The 21,433-nt window shown below is 43.0% G+C and overlaps 1 protein-coding gene across 4 annotated transcripts in view; it reads left to right on the forward strand.

Annotated features, from left to right (window-relative positions):
* The first annotated feature begins 2,381 nt into the window (after positions 1–2,381).
* The window catches only part of LOC121151335 (regulating synaptic membrane exocytosis protein 2-like), a 351,958-nt gene continuing 332,906 nt past the window's right edge, over positions 2,382–21,433 (forward strand). For 2 of the 4 annotated variants that reach the window (XM_040972683.1, XM_040972685.1), the window contains exon 1: positions 2,382–2,853. In XM_040972683.1, the coding sequence (XP_040828617.1) occupies positions 2,678–2,853 (176 nt within the window). In that variant the 5' untranslated portion in view covers positions 2,382–2,677. The remainder of the gene's footprint in view (positions 2,854–21,433) is intronic. The other 2 variants (XM_040972681.1, XM_040972684.1) reach the window with 1 other exon arrangement.

Below are 21,433 nucleotides of genomic sequence, written 5' to 3' on the forward strand. Positions count from 1 at the left end.
TCCAGAGACCAGGCATTGTTCTAGGTGTTTGGACATATTAGTTGAATTCATGCTGTCTGCTTCTTTTTCTGACTCTTTGGGAGAAACAGATTGTCAATGATAAACATAACAAACTGGCGCATTATTCAACTGGGTGTAAGAATACAAATACAAATACAACTGTCAAACAGTGGTAAGTGCTATGGAAAAAGAAAAAAGTAAGGGGAGTTAAGGCAGGTTGGAGTAACTAGTGTGAATTGGCTAGTTTACTTTAGGTTGGTTCATATACTGTGGAACATGCCCCAGTAAAACACAAAGCCGTATAGGACACAATGAGATGGGATGAACACATAAGGCCTGAGGGTGAGGGGCAGGAAACACAGACATTTAAGCTTAGAAATCACAAGAGAAGAATTCTAAGGACTGCTTTGTCCCCAGCGCTCTGAAATTGGGAGCTAGCCAACCCGTACCTGGGGGAACAGTGAGGGAGGAGGGGTAGGATTTACTACACTCCAGGAAGGTAAATACACAATACAAGCCCCAGAGGCTTTACATTACTCATCAATCTAGAATCTGGTACTACACAGCGCCGGAGGAGGCAGGGGATAGGGGTGTGTACAAACACATACTCACACCCACCCACAACTTTGTCACTCCCGGAGCCGGGGAGAGCATCCGAGAGAGGGATCCACCCGCATTCCTGACCACTCCCGCCTCGCTCGGAGCAGCGCGCCCGCTCCCCGCCCCGCCTCCACCAACAGGGCAGCCGGTGCTGCACTCGGCCCTGTGCCCGTCCCGGGGGAGGCCAGGGCAGCCACCTCCCTCCTCCTGGAGTCCGCTGCTACGAAAATTCAGCCTCGGCCTGGAACCCTAACCGGCTCCTTTCTCCCCTAAAGTGGACGCCACTAAGGGCCACGCAGCCAGAGGCCCTTGGGCCCTCGCTCCGGCTCACCCTGTCTCCGGACCACCCTAAGTCTGTCTGTAAACCCTCAGAGCTCCCTAAACCCTGACTCTCTGGGTCTCACTTTGGCGCTCTCCTTTCCCTCAGCTCTCTGCAAGCATTCCCCGCCACTGCCCCCTTCCCAGCACTTTCTCGCTCCAGCCTCGGGTCCAAGTCCACAACACCTGCACTGCCCACAGGCCTGTACTTCCCCCAGTCCCTCAGGTAGCAACCCCCCCCCCCCCCCCCCGCGGCTCTGACACCCCAAGGGACCCTCCCACACGTTCGCATCCTCCGGTTCCCAGGCCCCCCTCACACTCCCTACGTCCCGGGGTCGGATACCTGGGCGCTCCTCCCCCATTCACCGCCCCCGGGGTACCTCGTCACACTATGACACTTCTTGACAGTCACATTCTACCCTCCCGCTCAGGTGCCCAATTCTCCAATCCCCTCCAACCCTGACACGCACCCCCATCTGTCACACCTGGCAGCCCTCACAGGCACTCACATTCTCGCCCCCTCCCCGTGCACACGCCTCGGACTCCCCTCACGCGCACAATCGCCACACCTCCATCTTCCAAACTCTGGCGCCTCTCTCTCTCTCTAGCCAGAGTTCCCCTCCCGCCCCCAGGTCGCGCCCAGGAGGAGTGGCCGCGGCCCGCCCGCCCTGGCCCGGCCTGGGCTGCCGCGAGGTGACGCGGCCCCCGCGGGAAGAGCCTGGGAGGCGGAGGGGCGGAGGCGGCGTGGGCAGCGGCACTGAGCAGCGGCGGCAGCGCAGGGAGCTGGCCTTCCGCGGCGACTCCACCGACCCAAGGGGGCAGCGGTGGCGTCTGAGGGGCCCCCTGGCGCGCGCGTCCTGAGGAGGGGGTCCGCGCCCGACCCTGCTACGCCGGCGGAGCTCGCTAGGATCCGGGCGTTGGCAACCGAGCGGCCCTGGCTGGCCCTGACACTCTCCGCTTCCAGCCTCTGTCCTTCCTGCTCCGCTTTCTTTCGCTTCTGCAGTCTAGCCCGGAGTCGGGGGTTGTGTGTTTGTGTGTGTGTGTGTATATATATGTGTGTAGGGGGGTCTTCCCTCCGCGGCGCGCGGGAGCCCCGTGACGCGCCAGCCGGCGGGACGGCTGAGCTGCTTTCTCTGGGAAATCGCCTTTGCTTCCTCACGCTCCCCCGGCCGCTCCCGCCGCCTCCGCGCCCCTCGGGCCCGCGGGACGCCGCCTCCCGGCGCGGCGAGCCGGCTCCTCGGTCTCCCCCGGGGGCCCCGCTTCGCAGGCACTCCTTTCTCCTGCGAGGCGGCGCGCGTCCCCCGCCCACGCCCCGGCTGGGTACACGAGCGCCCCGGGCCGCGCGCCGCCCTCCCGCCGGCTCTCTCCAGTCACCCCACCCTGAGCTGTCCCCGCCACCTTACTCCACCACCCTCCCTCCCTCCACGCTCGCGCACTCCGCGTCCCGGCCTCCGGCTCGCCTCTTCCCCTGAACCGCTCACTTGCCAGCCCTTCGCCCCCGGGAAGAAGAAACATTTTCCCGGAGCGCACTCCTCGGTGCCCGCCCCCCCACCCGCCTCCCCCTCGAGTCGGCGCTCGCCCTCCCCTCCCCCCTGCTCTTTCTTTCTTGGGGGAGGGGGGCTGTGGCCTCGGATTGAAGGCCATTGATTTGTATGTATTTGTCCCAGCGCCGGAGGCTGCCCCAGCCGCCCGTGCAGGTGCCGCCGCTGCCAGTGGAGTTGCCTCCCTGCTTCCCTAGGGTGGTGCGGCTCCACCAAACATGTCGGCTCCTGTCGGGCCCCGGGGCCGCCCGGCTCCCACCCAGGCGGGTTCGCAACCGCCGCCGCAGCCCGAGATGCCCGACCTCAGCCACCTCACTGAGGAGGAGAGGAAAATCATCCTCGCTGTCATGGATCGGCAGAAGAAAGAAGAGGAGAAGGAGCAGTCCGTGCTCAAGTAAGGACCCGGCTCCATCTTCCCGCCTCCCTCCCTGCCCTCCGCCCCCTCGGCCGCTACCCTGCGGCCGCCTGCGCGTCCCGGATCGCCGCCCTCCCTCCCGCCGGCGGCGTCCGGGCCACGAGGGCTGCGGGCCGCCGGGGCTGCTTTCGGGGTGTTTAGCGCGCGGTGTGTGTGTGTGTCTGTGTGTGTGCGCGCGCGCGCCTGCCGAGGCCGGCTGAGGTGAGGGCGGAGAGCCTTTGGGTGGTGTGGTACTCCCGGGTGCCCTTCCGGACCATCCCCTCCGGATACTTGGGCTCCGGGGCCCGGCTCCGCGGAGGCTGAAGCCCAGGCTCGGCGCGTCGCTTCTCCTTTCCCACCGCCCCCGCACCGAGGCAGTGACTGGGGCAAGGAATCCAATATGGCCGTGCACAGGTGCTCCCTGGCCGGACCCGAGCGAGGGCGCGCCGGCTGGGGGATGCGGGGACCTCTGGCCGGGCTCCTCCGCAGGGCGGAGGCTCCGCTCGCCAGCGCGAGGAACGGCCGGTCAGCCCACGGTCGCCGCGGGCGGGAGGGCGGCGGCGCGGGCCAGGGGCCTGAGCTGAGCCGCGCGTCTCGGGTGGGTGTGCGGCCGCCGCCATCTTCCAGCCCCTCCCCCTCGGCGAGTGCTGACACCCTGCACTCTGCCGCTCTTCCTGTTTGTAACTAGTAGATCTGTTCAATCCTGACGAGGCTCTAGTTTCTGCCCTGACTGCGATTTGGGACGCTGGCTTACCTCGTGAAGTTCTGCCGAGAGGCTGCCGGGATTCTGCCGGGGCGGGAGGCAGTGAGTGTAGCACTCGGGCGTCGGGTGGCCGTGTAACTTCAGCACCAGGGAACTGTCCAGACGGGCTTCTCGGGAGCCTCGGTCTGCTGCTCTCCACGGGCCGCCAAGAGGTGCCTTTCTACAGGTTATCTGATTCCTGAGTTACTGCGTGAAAGGGATTGTGCAGAAGGCGTGTGACCTTTTTACACTTTTCCGGTTCAGTTTTCTGTTTTGAGGTGTTACTCTCGAAGACATTAACTTGCAAGTTAGTCTTATGCATGTCATCAAGTAAACTTTCCCCGCATTCTCCAGTTAGTTAACACACTGTGGAGCTTTCCATAGAGCAGCTAAAGCCCTGACCTTTACTCGCATAACTTAGGAAAACAGGTTGTAGAAGCCGGTGTTCTTAAATGCACGTATAAAGAAATAGTTTTCTCAAATGTTTTCATATTTTAGTGAAAACCTCCAACTTAAGTACCAAACATATGAAATAGTCATACTTTACAGAAAGTTATTATTTAATCACAAATTGTTGAAGGGCTGAGGGAACACATCTATTTCTGACATAGCAACTGGAATTAAGAATGACTTCTCCAAACCTGATTTCTGAGTTTGAGCACTTGTTGGGAAGATAATGTACTATAGGCTTGTGAAATGAAAAAAAGAAAAAAATTAAGTAGCTTACTTCAGTTAATGAATGATAAAGTATTATTTTTAAAAAGCTTTTTCAGTATATTCTTCATGTGTCCCAACTTTACTGTGTATGTTACCAATGCCAGGCTTTTGATATTTAAATATATGAATTCATAATTTTTACTGTAAGTGCGAAATGTGTTTCCAAATTCATACTAGAATAGGATTCATTGTTCATAACTTCTACGCATCTATTTAAATGTAAAATATGTCTTTAAAAATAGTATGGTAAATGATGGTGTTTATTAGCCGCTTCACTATAGCTAAGAGTGTTTGTAATTTTAATAAACAAAATTTAATTGGGCTTTTGGATTTTGAATTAGGTTTGCTCAAAATGCACAATATGTTTTATTAGGAAAAATGTTGTAAAAGGGTTTTTCAGGCAGCCATGTGCGTGTACATTACATCTGTACGTAAAGTACATACTCATGAGAGTGCATATAATGGCTGTGCCTTTCTATTTGCATAGCTTAAGGGGGAACAAATATAATCTATGAAATTATAGCCACTGAAAAATACATTTTCAGGTTTATTTTAATTAGTTGCATTTTTTTACTGGGTCTTGGAAAGGAGCTTCTTCTCAAAATGGCCTACATGGCTTCAGAATTTTTACATTCCTTAGCCAAAAGTGACTTGGAGATTAAAGCATAATGTTTGAAATTTTAGTTTGAGATGTCCTTTAGAATGTTTACATAGTAAAATAAGAGTAGACAAGGAAAATAAAGACAAACAGACTGTATAATAGGATTATTGTAATGAGAGAAATCATTTTGAAGAAATTGACAAGTTAGGTATATATTAGTAATGGGTATTTAGTGATAGTAGTATTCTCCAATGATTACTCTTAATCATACACCTCTAGGGCTTGTTCCTCTGGTCATGACTATCTAACTCTTTGTTTAGTGTTGTCCATTTAATTACATGTTAATATCAACTCTGAGAGAAGGCCACGGGCAGAGAGGAAAAAACAAACTCAAAACCTATTTGCTTTTAACAACTTTGTTAAAAATTAAGTTGAATGTATGAAAAGGTTAAAACCGGGAGGTAAATGTTTTTACATGATTTATGAGTTTTAAACTTCATATTAAGTATTTATAGAAAATGAAATGGTCATATACCAGGCCATCACATCTTACAGAGGAATATAGGAAAAATATTGGAACTTACAGTTACATTCCTATTTTTATTTGAAAAAGATGTATTGAAAGTTTCATTAATATTTAATACATGGACCGACAATAATGAGACATATATACTTTGTAAATAAACATGTATATATTAAGAGATTGATAGCCTGAGATATTTTAATGAGCGGTGAGGAATGAGAGCAGACATGACCCCTGGAATGAACTATGGCCTTGGCAGCTCCCGGCCTGGGAAGTGACCTCTATTTAGTTGTCAGGAATTTCTTCAAAGCCCTATTGAGCATCCACAGAGAAAGTCTTGTGTCAGCATCAAATCACAGATTTTACATGTGACTGAGATCCTATAGTTTTAGAAACATTTTTACACCTTGTTAGGTTCCTATTCAGAAATTTGTTTTTAAAAATAGTGATGTGAATTCTGGTAGCAGTTTTGATGCGTTATTTAGTGTGTCAGTAAGATCTGTCATGTCCTTTTATTAAGTCTTTCAAGACTGTGAACTTATTGAGGGCAAGACTTGTAATTTCCCCTTCTTTGGTGTTTGTTCTGAACATCCTTAAATGCTTGTTCATAATATATGATGATGATTTGAACTGCGGTGATAATTGGATAGTTTACCACTTGTGTAGGAAAACAAAGGATTATTTGTTGAAAGAAAAACATACTAAATTAAAAGTTCTGTGAAGATACTTCAACAGTCCATGCAAAAGTTAATGTAAACATTTATTTTGGTATCCCCTACCCAACTTTCCCAACACTGAAATCAATCAATTCATAGGGTCTTTGGAAAAGATCATGGCGAATGTGTAAAAGAAACTATTCATGAATTTCAGCCTTTGCAACTATATATATATGGTTTTATATATATTATATTTATATACAAGATTTATTTTTATTGGGAAGTCAGATATGCAGAGAAGAGGAGAGATAGAGAGGAAGATCTTCTGTCTGTTGATTCACTCCCCAAGTGGCCGCAAAGGCCAGAACTGAGCTGATCGGAAGTTAGGAGCCAGAAGCCTCCTGCAGGTTTCCCATGTGGGTGCAGGGTTCCAAGGCTTTGGGCTGTCCTTGTCTGGTTTCTCAGGCCATAAGCAGAGGGCTGGATGGGAAGCAGGGCCACTGGGCTTAGAACTGGCTCCCACATGGGATCCCAGCACATGCAAGGTGAGAACTTTAGCCACTAGGCTAATGCGCCTGGCCCAGGACCCAAATTATATTTTATTTCTTGTTTCCATGAACTTTTTGGTTATTATCAATTGATTGATTTTGTTTTGGTATGGTACTGTGAAAAAGTTTGAGGAAAGTGAATCCACTACAACAATAGAAAAGTAAATTCAATAGTTATCTGTTGAGTTTGAACCATGTGCATATTGTAGTCCTTTGGGTAAACTGTTTTTGTAGCACATGTGTTTTTAGATGTGTATTTTATCTTTTCATTGTCAGTTTAGATTTTCTGTCAATGTTAAAGGGATAATTTATCTCCCCAGATAAAGATAAAACAAAACAAAACAAAATCAAGGTACCAACTGGCTTATTATTCACACAGATGATTAGTTCCAATTTTTTAAAACAATTCAATTTTCAAAGTGGGTTCCAAAGTCAGTTCGTAAAATTCTTCGTTCAACATATATAGCCTGCAGATGGTGCAAGATTTTGTGGCTGCTTATTTCCTCCACCCAGAGGCAGCGACTCTTCCAGAGACACTGTATGTGAAAGAGTAATTTCCTTAATTATGTCTACTTAAGATCTTTCTAATCATCTTGCCATTAGGAATAATATTGTGAAAATATCTTTGTTCTTGTACCATTTCCTACACATATAAACATAGTTCTGGGATAAATATCTGGAAATAAAATCAGTTGATCAGATTGTCACTGCATGGTACATCCTAGTAAATATTGCCAAAATTGACTCGTTCTCACACCCTTGCTGACTCAGTGTGGGCTATTCTTTGTCAATAGTTCAGAGAAATTATTCTGCTGTAAACTTAATTTGTACTTTTCTTATTAGTGAGCTAGAGCCTTTTACATTGCTTGATAGATAACTATGTTTCATTTCCTGTTAGTTTTAATGTGGAAGTTCTGTGTGATTTTAGATCTTTATTTATGCTTTTTAAAAATTTGTTGGATTAAAACTTATCTTGGAATTTATTATACCTTTGTTTCATGATTTTTCAATTTGTGATCTACCTAGAATGGCTTTCACGATTATAATATCCTTAAAAAGTGTTCTGTATTTTCTTTGCACCTAGCATGTTGATCAATGTTGCAATAAGCAAAAAGTATTCTTGTACATTTAAATTACCATTGCCTTTGCCAAAAGATTAAAACTTATAGTTTTCAAGAATTCAAAATGCATTCTAAAAAAATTGATTGACATTTTATGACAAAGTGCCAGTGCATTTTTCATAGAGATTCTATGCTTTAGGTAAATAAAGGTTGTTAAATAATATCTTCCTGTTGACAACTCATTTTGGTAAAAAAGTACACTACGTGGTGGAAAAAGAAATATGGAGACAATATGATGATATAAGATGAATTTATAATGGAAGCCTTATTTTACTAATTAATAACTGTAAGTTCTTATTAAATTCTCTGGATGTCTGTCCTCACCCATTGTATCTGAGTGATAACATTGCAGGGAGCTGGTTGAGAAGTTGAGCAGTTGGGACGGACGCAAACCAGCTTGCGTATGGGATGCTAGCACGTCCAAGCAGGGATTTAGCCATTGAGGTATCATTTCAGGCCCTGCTTCTGTAATTCTTACTGTATGCCTCTTTCATGGTTGTTAATACATTAATGCGTAATAGCCAACATTTATAGATTAAAGAAGGGAGGGCTGCTAATTATTGAAGAAATTATGACCTGGTATTTGGTGCTCACATTTTCAGGATGTTTCACTGCTAATTTTCTTGCCCATGAGAGTTGAGTTACTGGTTATGATGCATAGTATTTATCCAACAGTCAAGTATTAGGCAACGAATAAAATCAGTGAGAACAAAATATATTTAATACATGTAATTTTCATTGATGCTTCATTTAAGTATTGTGTATTCGAAGTTGTAAGAGTAACCGCTGTTTGGTGGATGCAGTTTTTTGTTTTTTTTTTTATATGAAATAATTTTTTAGTTTAAAAGAGCAATTGTTAGCGTTTTAGATACCACTGCCAACATAATTCCTTAGCAATAATGCTGATGATATTGCTGATGTAGAAGACTAGATGAAATTCCAGAGAGAAATGTGTGGAATTGGAGCATCTTGTGGTTGTGCTTCAAAAGGAAAACAAATGTAAAATAAGAGAAAACATAAAGAGTGCTAGTGTGTATGCAACCTTAAAGTCACAGATAGAATGATTAAGACCAGGCTCAGTGCTTCGTGTACAAGGTGATGGAATGACATTTTTATAAGATTCAGAATGAAGATTATTTGTAGATGGGCAGTAATCATGCTGAAAATTTAAAAAAAAATGTATTTTTATTGGAAAGACAGGTTAACAGAGAGAAAGAGAGAATGCTCTCCTTGTGTGCTGGTTCACTTCCCAAGTGGCTGCAACAGCTGGAGCTAAGCTGATCTGAAGCCAGGAGCTTCCTCAGGGTATCCCGTGTGGGTGCAGGGTTCCAAGGCTTTGGGGGCTATCCTCAGCTGCTTTCCCAGGCCACAAGCAAGGAGCTAGATGGGAAGTGGAGCAGCTGGGAGACAAACTGGCGCTCATATGGGGTCCTGGTGCATGCAAGGCAAAGATTTAGCCAGTGAGCCATTGTGTTAAGCTCAACTCTCCAGTTTTGTTAATAACAGCAAGATAAAGTAACAAGGCTGAGCCAAAGAAATAAACCAGCTAGTGTGTGTCGTAAGCTGTTTCATTGGAGGTAATCTGTAGTCAAGGTTACCACAGCCAAAGAAAATTTTCAAAACCTGAGCATATGTTAAGTTTATTTAAACATTTTTCTTTAGGTTTTCTACTAAAGTTCAGATGGTTACACTTCAGCACTTCAGTGAGAACTTGGGGTACTTGGCCAGGGAGTCTTGTTGTGGTAAGGTAGATTGTTACAGCTGAAGGGCACTGAAGGAACCCATGGAACCAGAAGCAAGAGAAGTGTCAGTTCAGTAGCACGAGGCTATTATTCAGTTTTTATCTTGAGCCTTTCTCACATTGGGTTTCTTCCCAATGTCAATGTGTCTGCATACTTGTAGTAGGAATCGCATGAGGGAGCTGACATTTGTTCAGCGTTCATGTGCTAGGATCCGGATCACAAATCTTATAAATAGAAGAACAATGATTCGGACTGAGAGCTTTGTGACTCTAAAACCTATTCACTTTCATTACGCTTGCACTTATTCTTGTGGGAAAACAGTATAATTGTGGTACTTCAGTCTGTGGATTGCGAAGTCCACTCTGGGTCCCTGAGTAAATTGCGCCTTTTGAGAATTACCGAGTTTACATTTGTGAAGCCCTTCCGGAAGTGCCTCACACATAACAAGTATGTGTTTGTTAAATAAATAAATTAGGAGAGGAGAGAGCTGATAACTATAGAGAATATCAGTTCACTAACAAATACTTATGTGAATTCCCAGGTTTTTACCTCACCATCTCTACTAAGATGAGACCTTTGGGTTCATCCTCTATCGCTTCTGTAACAAATCTAGTGGCTTAAAACAACCAGTTTACTACCTTCCGGTTTTAGAGGTCACATTTTGCCACGCCCCCTGCACCGGGCTGAACTCCAGGAGCAGCCAGGGTTGCACGGCCTTCCGGAAGCTCTAAGCGAACATTGCTTCTTTGGGTTGTTGAGCGAATGGAGTTCCTTTGGCTTGCAGGACGACGATGTCCCTTTGTTGTTGACTGTGCTGAGGACCTTGCTCTCCTCCCAGAGGCACTCCCTGGCGCTTCACGCACAGACGCCTGCATTTCGGAATGAGCACTGAGCTGTTCAGGCCTTCTCGTGGTCCGCTCCTTGACTTTTCTGTCATCGCATCTCTCTGCCTACAGCTGGGACAATTTTTTCCTCTTTTCACGATTCCTGTGGTTAGACTGGGCCCACTCAGCTTTAAGAGTTTCTCATTTTAATCGCATCTGTAATATTCTTGTGCCAATTAAGAAAAATAGGATAAAATGTCTGGTGAGTACTAGTGGAGCCCTTTCAGTTTTCTGTGGGAGGCACAGATGAAGCTCCTGACTTCGGATTGGTCCAGCCCTGGCCACTGCAGTCATCTGGGGAGTGAACCAGCAGATGGAAGGTTTCTCTCTTGCTGTCTCTTCTTTGTAAATCTTCTTTTCCAATACAAAAAAAAAAAAAATCTTAAAAATAAAAGATACATTAGGAGAATACAGTCAGGAGATGGGAGCAATAGCAATTAGAGCAGGACAGTTTAATAATATGAGGATACTTCAGAGTTCATGGAAGAGTGAAATTAAAAGGTTTTTTAGGGGCAAGTGCTGATAAGTCACTATTTTGGAAGGCCGCATCCCATCTTGGAGTGCCTGATTAAGTCTTGGCAGCTCTATCTCACATCCAGCTTGCTGCAGCCCTGGGGGAGAAACAGTTGATGGGCTGAGAACTTGAGTCCCCACTACCCGGGTGGGAGGCCCGGATGGAGTTCTGGGCTCCTCCGACTTGACCCCACACTGGCTGTTGCGGGCGTTTGGGGCCTGAGCCAGTCATGGAATATAGCATTCCTTCTTTGAAAAAAAAAATATATACATGAAACAAGCTAAGTTTATTTTGGTACAGAAATACTTGAAACCTGTGTGTAGCTTTTTCGTAATATGTATTTTCTGTGAATTTTTGGAAGTTCCTTCATATGCATGGATTGCAAAAAAAATGTTTTAATGAAAATTTAAAAAGTAGTGAATAATTTTCTAGTTTTTATTTGTTTGACAGGCAGGGGAGACAGAGAGCTCACTCCTATCCTGTGGTTCATGGCAGAAGTGTACGCCCTGGCTGGGGCTGGCCAGGCCAGGAGCCAGCAGCTGGAACACAGTGGCTGGGACTCATTCACTGCAACCATCCTCTGCTTCCTTCAGAGTCTGCATTGGCAGGAGACTGCAGTCAGGGGCCGGAATTGGCAGTCAGATAACCATTAGGTTAAATGCCCTATTGCTGCAATTTTTTTTTTTTTTTATTGGAAAGGTAGATCAGATTTTCAGAGAGACAAAGAAATTCCGTCTGCTGGGTCACTCCTTACATCTCCCATGTGGGTGCAGGGTCCCAAGGCCTCGGGCCATCCTCTACTGCTTTCCCCGTCCACATGCACGGAGCAGCCGGGATGTGAAATGGCACTCATATGGGATCCTGGGGTGTGCAAGGCAAGCATTCACACTGAGCCAACACACTGGGCCCATGATTTTTAATTAACATATAATAATTGAACATTTTTATGGGGTACACTATTTTAACGCATGTATACAGTATATATTGATAAAATCAAGTAATTACCATTTACATCTTCTTTAGGCTTGGAACCTTCTAGCTTCTTCTGTTTTTTCACACTGTATATAGTTTTGAACCAAAGTAAATTTATCTTTTAATTCCATTTTTCTTGAACTTTTGACCATCATATAAAGGACTGTTAACCTATAGCAGCAAGCAGCCATCTCTCCAAAGCTTGAGGCTAAAATACTCATGGAAAACTCTAGGGACTTGGAGAAGCTCTTTCTCTCCTGTGTGAGACTAACCTTCATCCTCTCTTGGAGGGTACAGTTACAGCTCATTTAGTTGTCTCAGCCTGGGGCAGGCAAGCAGGAACTCCTCCTTGGGGGCGGTGATGGGACTTACTCAGAAGCCTGTTGCCTGTTTAGGAAACTCACCCACTGGGAAGTCAGGGAGGCTTGTGGAGAAACTGCATGCCGGGATGGCCCTGAGACTTTGTGGGAAGATTCCCCTTGGTGCTGGTGAGCTAGGCCAGGAGGCTGGGTGCGCAGGAGGTCCATGAGGTCCTGGCAGCCTGACCCTATAGCCCAAGACCACAGAAAGCCCAGCACCAGGAAAGGAAGCCCTTTCTTTTTAAAATGTCTCAATGGCTCCCTCTACTGGCTTAGTGTGTTATTGATTTCACTGGCACAGAAAGGGTGGAGGGAGTCCAGATGCACTAACAAAAAGCAGGTCAAAGAAGAATGGGTTTGAATCTATATTTTCTACCTTCAAATATAGCATTTTAAAATAGCATAGACTATTTAGTCCTTATGTTACTAGTTTTTCTGGGTCAACTGAGGTCCCCGTGTCATCTTTGTTCTGGAATACAGGCTGGTGTAGAACACTGAACAACTAAGAAGGGACATCGTGGTAAAGGACAGGTTGTCTGTTAGAGTCTCTGCTCAGAAATACGTGCACAACTCCTGCTCACATTCTGTAGGCCTAAAGCAGTTACAGGAGCATACCTAACTCGGGCAGAGAAGTGCATGTCTGGAAGGCTCTGGAAATATGTATTGAAAACACTACCACAAGATTGATAGAATTGACATTAGAAACTTTGAAAACATACAGAATAATTATTTATAGTTTCCCCCTTTAAAATTTTGTCCGAGTTGCTTTGTAGTTTGTAGGAATTTTACTTAACAATAGCATTAACAGACACTGATGGTGATTTTAACTTCTGGGTCAGTGAGCTCAGACTAGACAATGAGCTCAGTCATTTGTGTAAAATAGAGAAGCTAAGAATAAGCATTTGTAGCGGGAAATATTTTATGAAGGTTAGAAGCAAAAAGAGTATTGTTTAACTGAGTTTTGACAATTTTGCTATTTTGAAATGTTTCAAATAAAATATACTAGAAAAAAACTTGCATGAATGGCTGGTCATTGTTTTGAAACTGAACTATTGCTTCGAATCTATGATACTTATTAACATATTTTCATGTGATTCATGGAACTATTTAACTATTCATATATTCCAAACTGTCAGTTAAAACAGTTTTTGCAATCAGCAGCTGCTTTTCAAGAAATGACCAGAGTCAGAATCACAATTTCAATGTTACTTCCAAATCCATAAACTTTAAAAATTTTTTCTTTGAATAAAAACATACCTGAGGCATGGAACAATGGACAATATTCTGATTCAATTTTTTGTAAAAAGCCAACAGTAGCTGGCTTTGTAACAACTTGCTATTAATTAAATGCAACATTTTGATAACATTGTTTCATGTTGAATTTATATCTATAGGCAAAATTTTACATTAAGAGCTTTTCTGGGTGTAAAATATTATAATGCTTGAAATTGAGAGGAAGTCTTCAGGAAAAACTGTAGAACTTTTCTATTTTCTTGTCATTGAAAATTTATGCAAAGTTTCTATGATTTCTTTCAAAAATTCAATTTGTCATGTTGAATGCTTTAGTTGTTTTTGGTATGTCTTTGTAAATGGTTACTTTTTAAGTCATTAAAAAAGATTTATTTATTTTTATTGCAAAGTCAGATATGCAGAGAGGAGGAGAGACAGAGAGGAAGATCTTTCATCCAATGATTCACTCCCCAAGCTGCCACAATAGCCCGAGCTGACCTGATCCAAAGCCAGGAGCTAGGAGTCTCCTCCGGGTCTCCCACGCAGGTATAGGATCCCAAGGCTTTGGGCTGTCCTTTGCTTTCCCAGGCCACAGGCAGGGAGCTGGATGGGAAGTGGAGCAGTGGACACTAGCCAGTTCCCACACAGGACGCTGGTGCCACTTGTGGAGGTTTAGCTTGCTGTGCCATGGCCCTGGCGGCTAAAACCTTGTTTTGAGTGAAGGTATGCTTGGTTGCATTGCATTGTGATAACTTTTTCATGCATGTATGATATTTAACTTGAGGAGGAGAAGTATCAGGGTACAACAACCCAAATCTGAGAAACTTACTGTTTAAATTGTAATTGAAAAATTTACTTCAATAATTAAAACTTTGAAAAATTCACTGATGCTTGACTGAGCATGTTTCAAAAAGCATTAATAATGATGCTATTTTGGTTAATTCTCTGTGCTTTCTTAACTGAGTTCATTTAGTTAAATTATATTGAATTATTTTTTAATTTGTGAAATTAAAATAATCCATTATGAAAATCTGTCATGAGTGACTCTCTTGCTATTAGCATCAAATGTTAATTAGAAAGAAAAGATGAATAAAGGAAGAAGAAAAGATGAAAGAATGGCAACAAAAAATTTCACATGATTTTATTTAGGGACATCTAATTTGGAATACTTCTGGGGATAAATGTAACTATCCATACCATATTTGTTGGAAAAGCTGTAAAAAACAAGGATGAAGTTAAAGGTACAGATTTAAAAGTACATATAAAACAGCGAATGTCACTAACAACCCAGTTGTAACAAAAGCAATAATTAGACAAGCCAAGATGATCCATCGGGAAGGTCAAGGAGAAGTGCTGCTTCCAAAAGAATGTTAGAAAATAGATCTCCCTCTTGTACACATTCAAGACTTCCCCATGGAACATACAGTGGAGAAAATCACCTGTGATGATTGTTTTTGGCTTAGGCATTTATTCATTTTTCTCTGTAATGAATGGGTGTTGAATGCCTGCGACATACCAGCCACTACTAATTTGGGAAGTGGAAGAATAGGACACAGTCTCTGCCCTTGACGTGCTCATAGTCTGATGAGAAAGACTTGTGTAAATAGGTATTTCAAATGCTTGATCAATTTTTTTTTTTTTTTTGCTACAGTGTTGGACCTATTAAGTACCTGGATATGGAACATTTAAGGAAGGTTTTTTTTTTTTTTTAACCAAAGGTAACATTAAAACTGGGATTGACTTTAATCCAGTTCCCATTTTCCCATTTCCCTCATGGTGTACTCACCCTGAGGGAAGATCTCTCTTGGGCCTGGAGAAAGCCAAGGACTCAGTCAGTCACTGCGTTTCGGCAGTGGCTTTGACCTGAGTCCCCAGCTTTGGATCCGGCCTGGCAGGGGCATCCCCATAGGCAACCCACTGTGGGGAGCTGCAAGCCGCCCCCAACCCCAAGGCCCGGACCCCTCTAAAACTGGTGTTGTATGAAAATCATACTTCATTCAATGTGTGGAGAAGGGGAAGAAAATTTTAAGCATGTGGAAAAATGAAAATTCTGAAAGAATATAATGTTCCTCTTTTTGGGGGTACAGGGAATAATGTCTGGTGATCCTGTATTAATAGATGCATGGAAGAGGGGAAACGGAATGAAGGAGCATCAATTGCAGAGTCCTCATGTGTGTAGACTGGTACTCCATGATACATACCAGTATAGAGTTACTAGGTTTTGAAATGTTGAATCACTTTCATGCAGATTGGAACATTATCAAGAGAATAAATTGCCTAACGATGTTGTCTTGTGCAGTCCATGGAAGTAGGTAATGGGACCTAGTAGCATGACTGGTGTGACTTCACTTGGCCATGCCTGGTAGTCTCCAGGACCATGTTGTTGATGGAGGCAACGTTAACAGGCTGCAGTGCACACTAGAATCTGGGTGCTTGTGTGACCATGGCTCGCCAGCAGCCTCACTAGTTGTTATAGAAGTGATGGCGTGTGGGGGTGTCGGACACGTATCAGTGTCTGTCATTCTATCAAAGAAGTTGGGGAAAGTTGTAAATGTCAAGACCCTATTAAAGAGATTAAATCAGCACCTTCCAAAACTCAACAGAAGTTTGTAAATTATTACATTTACTATATAGAAGTTGGTGCTGCAACTCCTGTTATGTGCTAAGCACATATTTATGTATGTCTGAAGTTTATTTGGAAAAAGGAAATATATATTTTATGTAAGTTTATATTTTGATTCAGACTTACTTGGTAGTCTTAATGTCTCACATGGTGAATATTTAGAACCATCTATGCTTGTATGACGCACTAAGAAATTTTGTTTCATAGGCATGTTTCATCTGCAGTGCAAAGTTTTGAAACAAGAGACTGGTATCAACAAATGCCACTGTGTGAGAATTCTTACCACTGTATCTCTACTGATACTGCCGCTACCCTGTATTCTGGGACTTTGGATCGCTCTTCTGGGTTTGTCTTTTGTATTACTGCAGAATATCTTCTTAAAAATCATTTCTAAGTTATTAGTTCCCTGGCTTAAAGTTCTACTTAGACTTTGTTACCTTTAATGAAACCCCAATTCCTTACTCTGGCATAAAAGGTCCCTCAGTGTTCTCTGGCTTACCTTCCCAGCTTCAACTTACACTGTTTGCTTTCACATAAACTTGCTTGTTAGCTACTATAATATTTTACGATTTCTGGATCATTGGACAAGGAATGCAGTGCCCTTGGTAAGGAGAATACATGTGGAGTAAACCATTTGGCAAATTCATAACATCATGTATATAGTGTAGCCTGAAATATTTCAGATTGAACTAGTGCTACTATTATTTATTACATTAAAGTCACCTTTGGAAGAAATTCTGATAGCATTGTAACCTGCAAGTCTCATATTTTGCATTTTCTTCAGATTCAATAGGAAGTTGTATGGAATTGTTTGGGAACACATGCTTCCAATCTGCCACCAGATTTTGCAGCAGAAATTTATATAATCATGCCGTGGCTCAAACTGTCTCACAAGCTACCATATGTTTCAGTGTTTCCAGTGTTTTCAAACACTCTCCTCTCTTTCCCACTTCTTCCAATTCACATTTCTCAGTTTTGTCCCGGCTCTCACCCTGCCATTTTAATTCATTTCTCTGATGCCTGGATGATTCCTGTTTAGGCCTGCTGCTTTTGAGTTAACTCAGTCCTGATTCTCTTTCCTGCACCTTCTTCCAGACTATTAACATAGGCAGTGTTTAATTCCTCAATTAAGAACTCTTGTTTTCTGGCTTACATTCTGAACTCTGACCTCAGGACAGGTTTGCAAGGCTTTGCTTCCTGTCTTCTACTTCTTTCTCAATCCAACAGAACTGACTCTGCGACAATGTAAGACAGCAGTTCCAGAAAAAGAGTTCTCTTATAAATCCTGTTTTTATCTGGTCAGAGCATAGAGGAATTTTGTATTTTACATCCAATCAGCTAATACAGCTTGATGGAAGTAGCTTCATCTTTATGACTTTAGATATTGGTTTTCTTCTTTTTTTCCTTGGACTCCTATGTTTCTCAGGATTCTGGAGTCAAAACTGTGTGTTATGTATAAACAGCAGAAGGGGAAGGGTTTGGTGTTGGGCAACTTTGGTCATTTCCTCGTCTGCCAGTTACCAGTTTGTGACCTTGAAGAAGTCAGAAGTCTCTTGGCCTTTGTCTCCATATCTATACATTTTATTGAGGACAATAATGCCTATCTTATACGGTTGTGGGAGGTGGAAATATAAGGTAACTGGTGCATAAAAGGCATGCAATCAGGGTAAGTAGGAAAAAATAGCACTGTATTTCTTAGACTGCCTTTTCTGCTGCTTTGTTGTGTTCTCCACCCCACATGAAGTTGGATTAATTTGCTTCAATGAAGGTCAGTCTTGATGATTGGAACATGAGACTGGCGTGAGAGGAAGTAAGAAGGACTCAGGTGAAACTCATCCGGGGATCTGTCCTTGAAAATTTCCCTCACAAAGGGTTCCTGACGTTGCTGGTAACAGCAAATTGTATTCTTGAGGCTAGAAACCTTCTTACTGTTTTTTTTTCTCTAATTGAAAAGATTCCCCCTAAACGTATTGAAAATAGTTAATCAGAACCTCAATTTTACTCTACACTTGTTTTACTAACCTAGCCATTGTATTTATAAAATTTCTCCAGAACTATTTAAAAATAATTTAAAACTGTATTTTTAAGTTCTGCAGTTTACCCAAATATGAGTGTGGTTATGGATTCAACATGTAGTTTGAGCAATGCAAATTTCAGGGATGTTCACCACTTTTTCCAGTTTGATTTGTGTTTGCTTCTGATCATCTCAAGTTCTGATGTATCGTGATGTTTCAGAAGCTTTTCCTTAGATTTCTAATGATGGGTATTTATTTTAGACCAGTTTTTACTGTTAAACTTAATAACAATAGACATTTTGTAAAATTAAAGGATTATTTGTGGTCTTCTCCACTCCATAGTATGTATTTTTACCTCTTCCATTTTTAACTACATGCTTCATTACTATATGTTTTACATAGGTGGAACTATAGTATATGATGGTTTTAGTCCTTTTGTTTGTAAAGATTTGTTTTTTTAATTTTGAAAGTTGCAGTTAAACAGAGAAGGAGAAACACAGAGAGAGTTGCCTTCCATCCCGGATTCACTCCCCAGATGGCTGCAGTGGTCAGTGCTGGGCCAGTCCCAAGTCAGGAACCTGCAACTTAGTCTGAGTCTCCCACATGCGTGTCAGGTACCTGAAGAATTCGGCCATCTTCCACTACTTTCCCCAGGCCATTATCAGGGAGCTGGATATGAGGTGGAGCAGCCAGGTGTTGAACTGGGACCCTTATGGGATGACTGTTTTACAGGTGCAGCAACACTGACCTCTATAGTTTTGCTTGGCAGTTTATTGTAAATGTGTTTTTACTTGCTGTGATATTGTACTCATCAATGCTGTTTTTCCGTGAGTTTTTATGACATGTACCTCAGTGCCTGTCACATGCTGTACATATTCAGTTAAGCAGGTTTTCTTCAATTCTGGTTTTTAATACTTGCAGAAAATTTTAACTGCAATTAAAACAAAAATGTTCAAGATTCTATTATTCATTTTCTTTGTGTATTTTGCCATCAAGCCTGTTTTAGTATCCAGCCAATTGTGAAATAGCCCTGTTGCCTGGATTCTAAAATTTTACTCATATTGGGCTTTCACTTTCATGGACTTTCTCTGGGGAATTGGTGGTAATGATGAGGAGATTGTCATACGGTGGGTAATTTAAACTTGAATTGAGGGTTTTTTCATTCTTATAAAAAGAAACTCATTTTGAGTATTCGTGTTGTTAGCTCTTTCTACTTGTTCTTGTTTCCATCCTCTATTTCCTGTCCACTCTTTTTTTTTCAATTTTTATATATATCATGTTATCAATAGTTTGCTTCAGCTCTGAGGTAGTTTATCAAACTATCAAGGTGTTTTTCATCTTTGGAATGAACAGTTTCTTCCTAAAGAAAAACCATTAATATGTGAGTAAAGTATTTTTCCTTCAATCTGTTGTATAGACTTTTTTTCTTTTTTGCAAAAACGTTTTATTGTGTGAGCATGGGTGGGGGGGACGAGACAGAGATCTCTCATCTGTTGATTTGCTCATCAAATGCTCACAATGGTAAAGAGTTGGCCAGGCTGAAGCTAGGAGCCAGAAAATCCATCCAGATTTCCTTGTGTGAGATAGGGACCATCTCCACCCACCTGCCTCCCGGTGTGTGCACTAGCAAGGAGCTGGACTCGAGAGTGGAGCTGAGATGCAAACCCTAGCATTTGGATGAGATGTGGACACTCCTAGCTGTGTCTTGACCATTAAACCAAAAGCCTGGTGCATTAGTTCATGATTATTATTGTTTAAGATTTACCTGTTTTTATTGGAAAGGCAATACAGAGAGGAGATGCAGAAAGAAAGATTTTCAGTCCACTGGCTCACTCCCCAGGCATCCACAGTGGCTGGAGCTTAGCTGATCCAAGCCGAAATCCAGGAACCTCCCCTAGGTCTTCCAACCGGGTGCAGGTTCCCAAGGTCCTGGGCCATCCTCTGCTGCTTTCCCAGGCCACAGGCAGGGAACTGGATGGAAAGTGGAGCAGCTGGGACATGAACTGGCACCCATATGGGATCCTGGCACCTGAAGGGGGAGGATCAACCAATTGAGCTATCGTGCTAGGCCTGCATTGGCTTTTTAATAAATTGTGCCTCAACTGAATTTGGTTGACATTAGAGGATTCCTTTCAGACACAAATATTAAGATTGAGTAAGAGTGTAGCTACTTAAGAGAAATGTGAAAGGGCATTAGGTTGATATTATAATTAAATTTTAGGAATTTTTTTTCCATTGGGTTTATATGGAATAGGGTGATAGCTCAATTTACAAATCATCTGAAATTATAGCTTCTCTATTGAAGCCTTCATAAAATAGGAAGAAAAACTCCCTGTAATTGCTAGTTGTGTAAAATGGGATTTTTGTAATTCTTGTGACCCTAAGATAGTGTTACTGGTGATCTTGAGTCCCTGTTTCTCTGCCTAAAATTGATGATGAAAAAGCTGGGATGTGTGGACCTGATCTTAGGTTAATCTGTTGGTATTTTCACTGCGTACTTTTGGCATTTTCTCTTTAACCCACTCCTTTTTCTCCTCTTCAATTTCTAGCACATTAAACAAGTGATAAATTACATTTTTCCAAATTGCAAATAGTAATTCAATAACCCTAAATTTCCAAATGACCAATAATAAGATTATGACCTTAAGCAGAGAGATTTTTACAGTTGAAGTTATTTCTGGATAACTTATGTTTATGTGGAGGCAGAAGGCAGAAATTGCATGGGCTGTAGTGTGCTCTTTCTTCTGTGAGCTTTTTAAAGTGCCCAACACAATACATGCTCAGCAATGAATTAGTGAAGGAATGAAATAAACTTTGTTTCACGAGTTCCAAGAGACCAATAAAAGCAATGAAGAGGTATGATGACAGGAAATTTTGGACTCACATTAAAATATTTTAAAAATGAATCATTAATATAAACTGAAATTAATAATTTTAATGTGATCAAGAATGAGGAGGGTACGTGTGTCAGAGAGAGAGGACATTGGAGATGATTTTACTTTTTAGCCTAGAGGTTGAGATTCAGTGATTGAGTCACAAGTAATCCTTCTTTATTCATGTATTACCTGTTGCATCAGTGAGTCCTCTTGTGTTTTGCATGGGCACTAGTTCATTTGGCCACCTGCTGTTTGCTTAGGGAAGAGGTTATTGTCGTTTACTTTGGCTTCTGTGAAAGAAGAACAAAGGACAAGAAAGTATGTGAGGAGTGTTAAGGTGTGTAGGAGGGTCTGATCTAAGAACTGAAAGGGAGTGTGTGTGTGTGTGTGTGTGTGTGTGTGTGTGTGTGTGTGATAGGATTGAATCATTCTGTGACCAGTGGTTATTTTCCTTATG

Source organism: Ochotona curzoniae, unplaced genomic scaffold (assembly GCF_017591425.1).
Source record: "Ochotona curzoniae isolate NIBS_2020 unplaced genomic scaffold, NIBS_Ocur_1.0 contig_2318, whole genome shotgun sequence".
Taxonomy (NCBI): Eukaryota; Metazoa; Chordata; class Mammalia; order Lagomorpha; family Ochotonidae; genus Ochotona; species Ochotona curzoniae.